The sequence below is a fragment of the Nuphar pumila genome, chromosome 7, assembly GCF_984573655.1.
Source record: "Nuphar pumila chromosome 7, dmNupPumi1.hap1.1, whole genome shotgun sequence".
NCBI classification, from domain to species: Eukaryota; Viridiplantae; Streptophyta; class Magnoliopsida; order Nymphaeales; family Nymphaeaceae; genus Nuphar; species Nuphar pumila.
Window position 1 is genome coordinate 27,745,491 of NC_143255.1, and position 7,838 is coordinate 27,753,328.

The 7,838-nt window shown below is 38.8% G+C and overlaps 1 protein-coding gene across 1 annotated transcript; it reads left to right on the forward strand.

The window, feature by feature from the left end:
- The first annotated feature begins 327 nt into the window (after positions 1 to 327).
- On the forward strand, positions 328 to 993 carry LOC149831648 (DNA replication licensing factor MCM5-like). The gene is made up of 4 exons (XM_090013057.1): positions 328 to 402; positions 492 to 635; positions 722 to 901; positions 943 to 993. Exons 1-4 carry the CDS (start codon positions 328 to 330, stop codon positions 991 to 993), a joined length of 450 nt encoding a protein of 149 aa, XP_089869183.1.
- The last annotated feature ends 6,845 nt before the right edge of the window (positions 994 to 7,838 follow it).

The window sequence follows — 7,838 nt, forward strand, 5'->3', positions numbered from 1 at the left end:
GTGATTGTTGGTTGTGCGCAGAGAAAGCAGGATCAGCATCAACATGTCTGGGTGGGACGTGGGTGCCATCTTCTACAACGACCACACCTAATTCCCCTCTGAAGGGCAGGAACGCCATGGCTCCCAGTCCAGGCACGCCGCTCTCGTGAAGTTCAAGGAGTTCATCCGAAGCTTCACCAGCATCAAGATCTCCGATCGTTTCCTCTCCTACCCATCTTCTTTTCCCCCTAATTTTTACTGTATTTTTTTTGCTCAATCGACTGATAGGATACCTGGAGTTTTCCTAGAGAGAGTCTCATTCAAAACCCCAAATTCCTCCTTGTCGAAATGGAAGATCTCGACTCGTTCGATGTTGATCTCACTTCGAAGATCCGGAAGCAGCTTGCGGATTATTTACCCTTGGTTCTCATTTCCTTCAAGATACCTATTTTCCCTTTTGCCACCCATTCTGTTTGCTGGTTTTTTTGTTGATGTTGATTAAATGGTTTCAGTTTGAAACGGCTGCTGCCAAGGTTCACGCGAGTTTGCAGTCCAAGGTAGCTGGGGAGACTGGGGAAATAGAAGAACCTAACATAGGGGATGTGCAGATTCTGCTGTCTTCTAAGGAGGATCCTTTGTCGATGCTGTCGCTTGGGGTTTGTACAAAAATTCATTTATTGCCTTACACTTTTTTGGGGTCATTTTTTATTGGTTGGTTGATTTTGATCTTGGTATTGTATAGGCTAACTACATCTCGAAGCTTGTTAAGATTTCTGGAATCTCTATTGTTGCATCGAGAACAAAGGCGAAGGCGACATATGTGACATTGTTATGTAAGAACTGCAAGAATGTGAGAATTGTCCCTTGCCGTACTGGGCTTGGTGGAGCCATAGTTCCTCGTTCATGCGACCATGTTCACCAGGTATTGATTTGTATTGGTTTTGCTTCCTATTTCTTTTCAAGTTTCTATTGTATTCTAAGAAATTTTGTTCTGAACAAGATCTATATGAATGATTGGCATCTTCTTTTTTCCAATTATTTAGCTTGGGGAAGAGCCTTGCCCCATTGATCCCTAGATTGTTGTTCCTGATAAAAGCAAATATGTCGATCAACAAACGCTGAAGTTGCAGGAGAACCCTGAGGTAGATAAACCTCTGCTCTTTCTTCATGTATTACTGGTTATTTTATTTTTTGAGACTACTTCTTGCTGGTTTTTGAAATCATGGTAACAATCCTGATTACTGATGATTGTTTGGTTCTTTACATGTTCTACATATGTCCCATCTTTTTAGCAATATCTATAAGAATCTTTCCTTTTCACTTCCCGATTCATTAGGGAACTATGATTGTATGGAGGTGCTATGAATGAACTTACCAAGGTGGATAATACCTGAAAGTTTAGCGGCAAGATTGTTTGCCACTTGCTAGTCATGATTGGTTCTAAATGCACTATAGTTATTCATAAAGCTAATAAGAAAATGACTCTTTTATTCATCAGGATTCAATTCTGTTTGTGCTATTTGGTTATTTCTGAAGTAATTACACTTGTTTGAATTTCATGTTTGTGTTACCATAATTAAAGTTGGTTGATTTTTTAGGTTATTTATCCTTGTATGCACCATGTTAAAAAGCCATTTTGAAACTGTTTCTCCCCTTTCTGCATAGTGGGGATCAGGTGCAATGGTATTGCACAAAATACAATGTGATGCTCCACCTCGCTCATGTTGTTGGGCCCAACAAATACAATGTGATGCCCCCACCTTGCTTGATCCTCCACGGTCTGGAGCAACGTCACCTGCATCTTCAACGCTGACCGCGCGGCGGCTGAGCCACCGCCTGCCGTTAAAGAGGTACTCCTCGACTTGAGGCGTGCCTCGCCTCGAGGCATGCGACTCAAGGCGTATGAGGCGCATGCCTTGGGGCTCTTTTTTTTAAAAAAATTTTGCGATGGATTAGCGATGGATAATATCCGTCGCTAATATTCAGTGATGAATTTTTGGTGTTTTGCGACAGAATTTATTCTGTCGCTAATGCTTTAACGACGTAATAAATTCCATCGCAAAACTAAATCAGTGCTTATTTAGCGACAGAGATGATCCGTCGCTACTTAGCGACGGATTAGCAACAGATAAATTCTGTCGCAGTTTAGCGACTAGGATTATGCGATGGACTCTTTTCGTCGCTAAACACGTTAGCGACGGATTTTGTGATAGATCAGCGACGAAAAGAGACTGTCGCTAATATACGTTTTTCTTGTAGTGATGGGATACCACCTAGGTGGTAAGCCTTTTTTGACCTTTACATAAAAGTAGTTATACTTTTATAATACATGTGTGTGTTAATGTGTGTTTAGCATGTCTGGTATTGTGGTTTCTTAGTTTTGCTACTTTGGTTAGAGAATCATCTTTTGGAGAGTCATCCTTGTTGATGATGTTGGTAATGGGAACGACGATAATATACTTTGATGGTAATGCTTCCATGTTAAAAGTACTAAACTCTCTCTCTCTCTTAAGCACTAAGATACACAGGTATAGTCCCGCTTTTTTCTTTTTTTTGAAAGAACTAAAGCATAGCTGTTCCATGCTGCCTCATTGGCTCACGTCCATCTTGGTCTGGATAACACGTTCTTTGGCAGTTCTTTTAAAAAAATAAAAAACATGAGAACTAGAAATATGGGCATTTTCAACACTTTTTTAGTAATCCAACCATGTGGATGTGCTTGGCATGGTGAATTTGTTAGGAATAACATCGTGTATTGAAGAAAATATATTTTTGAATGTTTGAATATTTATGAAGATTATGAGCCATTAATTTTAAATCCTTAAAAAAACTCATTTATGCATTAAAATCAGACGATTCAAGAGCGGGTTCTTATAAAACTAAGCATGCAGATCACATTTGAGTGGTTAAATTCAAGAAAAAAGAACAAAAAATTCATGAAAATCGCAGTTTACATATTAGTTCTCATATTCCAGTGATTCCTCTCTCTCTCTCTCTCTCTCTCTCTCTCTATATATATATATATATATATATAGAGAGAGAGAGAGAGAGAGAGAGAGAGTTGGGTATCTTCCAGAACAGACCACTAAAATACTTTAGAAAACATATTTGTATGCATTTTTTATTTAATTTAAACTCATAGATGTGATTTATATACTTGATTTAGTTGAAAACATATATTAGTTTAAGTATTTTTTTTATGTTTAGATATGTTTTTAGCTCAATAAAAAAATCAATTGTATAAAACCAAAAACTTGATTAACTAAAAATAAAAAAAATGGTTAAATTGATCCAATTCATCCAAAGAACGGTTTTTAGTATATAAGCAATGATAACCACATCTACAGGTTTCTATTAAGCAAAAAACTTGTGCAAAATATTTTTTTTAAACAGTTCGAGAGATATAGTCTATTGTTTGAATTTCCTAGTATATTGTTCGAAGTTCACCATCTTAATTTTTAATACGAGTAGATTAATTGACATTACACGTGCGTTCATACAGCAATCGGTTGGTTTATTAATCATTGACATCACCAAGGAATGTAGTCATAGTAACATCATAAAGTATTATTTGGGATATCGTCCAAGTATTGTTCGAAGTTCGAACAAAGAAATTTGATACTTAGTAGTACTTGTTAACATGTGAGCTTTATCCTTCCCTTGGAGAATCGTTGTATTCACTGTGATGATATGAAAGATATATTCTTCACTTTAGCATACTTATTGGACAATATTATATTTGCCAAAAATCTAGCAAAAGTCTGGGTGAATAGTGAATAGTGAATAGTGAAATTCCTGATTATGGAATTGGTGGAACAAGCAAGCTTGAACTCGGCTTGGCTCACCAGAAGCACGAGCTCAGCTTGAACACATCAAGCTCGGTTCATTCAGCTCATTTACCAGCCCATATTTTGATCAATGCCTGCAAGACTCTTATGTTGGAATATGGATCGGCCTGCAAGACTCTTATGTTGGAATATGGATCGACGTGACCCAATTTGACATGAGTACATCATGAGATAACATAACTCATAAAAGTTACATGACAGTTATTACAACTGCACATGCCGGGTAACCACTGATAGTGGTAATCGCACAATACAATACAGACTTGTATTAAAAGTCTATAAAAAGAGGTATGGTTGCTTGATGAGAACTAAGGGGTATTCTCTATCTCATTTTGGGTTCAAGGTCCTGCTCACCATTGACTTGATGGCCTTGGCTCATTGGTGAACGCCCAGCACTCATAAACGCTAGTTTCATCCATGGTGTCTATCAGTATCTATTCCTGCTTTTACATTCTTATTCTATTATGAAGAACGCTTGAGTTATGAGCCCACACCTCTCATTCTGCTGCACGTGTGGCTGTGCTGGCGTTCTTGCGGCACTCGTCGAGATATTGTTTTCTCGTATCATGTTTTCCTGCAGAGACCCCCTCTTACTCAGGGCTACAACCAACTTGCTAATGGCTGTTTTTTGTCGGTGTAGATGACAGTAAGATCGATCGCAGGATAGCAGGGGCAGGGGGGTGCACGTCGTCGCTGGCAGTGGGACGTCAGTAGGTTTCTGGTTTTTGCAGATCATCGCTGGCAGTCGTCGTCGACATACAGGATCGGCTGCCGAAGGCAGTCGACAGTCACTGCAAAAATAGGAAACGACTGCAGATTCTTCCAGCTTTTGCAACCGCCGACCTCCGCACAGACTTTGTCACTGGCGGAGGGTAGTTGATGCCATCGCCAACGATATCCGGGACTGGCTGTCGGAGGCAGCCATCGGTCACTACAGAAGGGACTCGGTCTACGTTTCATCATTGGGCTCGAGATGGCTATTGCCGACGAGGTTTCGGGCAAGCCTACTCCGATTGTCACGGCTCTGGCCGAGTTGGACAAAGAGGCTATCCAGTAGTTTGCTCCCACGAAGATCCACCAACATCTCTACGCGTTCCACTTCTATGCATACGACATGAGGAGGTAGGTGGAGGTGCACCACTTCTGTGGTCACCAGAACGAGATGCGACAGTGCCTAATATATGACGAGTGCTACTCGGGTTAGGGCTTTTTTAGGACGGAGGAGCGTCGTCTTTATCGGTGGCGGAGGGAGACTGTCGACCGGGGTGGGGGTCGCTGTTGTCGGTGGCATTTCGGTCGGCCGTCAGTGCCGGTGGCTGCAGGTAGACTAAACCGGCGGAGGGCGGCGTTCAATTTTCAAGTTACAGGGTGGTTTTTTATTTTTGAGAAACCGAAAACATTCGGGTTTATTGTATGACATGTTCTAGGCGGGTCGGGATGTGAACCCGAACCTGGTTCAGGTGGATCAAGTATCGGATCTGCCTCACAGGCAGACCCGATCCAGGACCCGGGTCCATTATGGACTGGGAAGATCGGGTCTGGATCTGAAGTTCGGCTTAAAACCCAGAGACCTGGACCAGTTGTATGGGTCGGACCTGTACCCAGAGAACTGGATCTGACCTGGATCCATTTATGGTTATGGGTCTGATCTGGACTGGTAGGACCCAAATCCATTTGGGGTTTCGGGTTTGGGTTGGACCCAAGATTCAGATTTGACCCAGATCCTTATGGATCGGGTTCGTCTCTGGATCAGACTGAGGATCAGATTCGACCCGGGTCTTGTTTGGATCAGGTCTGGATCTGGATCGAGATGAGGATCAAACCTGACCCGGGTGTTGTTTGGATTGGTCCAGGTCTGGACCGGGTCGGGTTCCAGGATCCAACCCAGGTGTTGTTTGAATCGGGTTCAGATCTGGATTCGACCAAGACTTATTTGTGTTTTTGGGTCTAGGTTTGATGTGGATAGACCAGACCCAAGATCTAGATCTGATCCAGATTCTTTACGAATCTGGATTCAGATCATGGGATCCAACCCGGGTCCCAGTCATTATGGGTCTGGATCCAGACTAGATCCGGACCAGGGGATCTGACCCAAGATCCATTAGATCTGAATCCAGATTGAATTAAATTAGGTCCAAAATAAGGTTCAGGTACTATTTAACCCTTTAAAGGACTGAATCGGTTCTGTGATCGATACAGTGCATTTCGAGACTAGTTTAGAGTCCTTTTTGACCGATTCCTAAATGTAGAGACATTGTTTTCATGAATCGATGCAGGAGCATGGATTTTATCATTCAGTTTTAAGGGTTTATAGGCTTTTATACATATTTCAAATTGATTTGATAGTTTCAGGACCAGTTCAGGCCCTTAGTTGACTGGTTCGCGGTTGTTTAAGACCAGTTCAGAGCATTTTTAGACTGGTTCCAGCATGAGGACATCGAGTTTTACCCCCAAAAATATGTTTTTGTTAATTTTTCATGCTTTATAAGTATTTATTATCATGAAATCATGACTTTTTACATGCATTTGATGTTATTTAAAGTTATGCATGATATTTAAGTATGAATTATGACTAAATTCATGACATATATGATATGTTTTTATCAAAATTTATTTATGCATATGAGTTGAAGCATACATTTGTATTTTTGATGATATAATACATATTTCATCACGAATATACATGCATTATCATGTGTGCATGGGCATGCTCTATAATACAAATATGTTTGTAGTAAAAGATCTCAATTAACTGACTCATGCAATCACCAAAGTTATCTGAGTTGTGTTGATTGAAGATTCTTTGAACCGCATTAAGATTCAATATTATGATTGTGTGTGACTTTATGAAACAATGATTCTACCCAAAGGTAGGTCATTGTATTTCAAACTCACATAGGGTGTAATAGTAGATGTGTATATCAACCCATAAAGCATATGCATACCCAAAGGTACAATGTTGAATTGTCTCTTGTTACATGATCTGTTAGTTTCACCAATTGAAGTTAATTACTTACGAATTGAGGAGATGAAACAACTATGATTTTTATCGTTTTCACCAAAGTGGAATGATAATGACTCAATTATGCTTGTCTCAGAAAAAGTGAATAATAAATGGTCTCACATTTACCTTTTCAATATGAATCTCATATAGAACGATTAATCTTTCACTCATACGGAGAACAAAACAATCACTCTGAAGGTTGTCTATGAGAAGTGAGAATACTCAAATAATCTTAGTATGTTGCTTTTACAAATGCGAGTGACTAAGAATATTTGAGGTGTCATATCTCACTGCAGGAAAAATTATTGATCTATACGAGATTTTATCTCATGTCATATGAATTAGAAGTTTTATTATGGATCTTGGTATAGTGGACTCTATTGAGATGCCCCATAAAGATCTTCTATGATAATGAAACTGTCATGTCCTTCTTGAATAACAAAAATAGTCCAACCTTGTGTCGACACATACAGTTAAAATACAGTTAAAGTACCTTGTTGTTAAAGAAATGACTAAGAATCATCGAGTATGTATTGATATAATTGGTATGAAGAAAATTATTGCATTTTTTCTTTCTAAAGAGCTAACACTGAGATTATATTTTCAACATGTAAATGGGATATGACTGTTTGATTTCTTCTGATGTATGACATTACATTATGATTAGATATGATCAGATTTGTAAAACTAAATTGATTCTTTATGACTTTGTGTATTGTTGATTTTATATAAAAGATCTCTTATTTAGTTAGAGAATAATATAATAATAATATTAAAGGACTAATAGATTAGAGACCAACCTATTCATAAAGATAATTTTAATATGCTAAAATACTAAAAATGAATTATATTATAATGCATAAAAATATGGCATTTCATAAAAAAACATTCATCTCCATGATTTATATGATTCATTCTTGTAATACAATATAACATATGAACCCACATGAAAATTGAATCAAGATAATAGTAAAATCTTGATAAAGTGTTTTTTCATGTCATTGAGT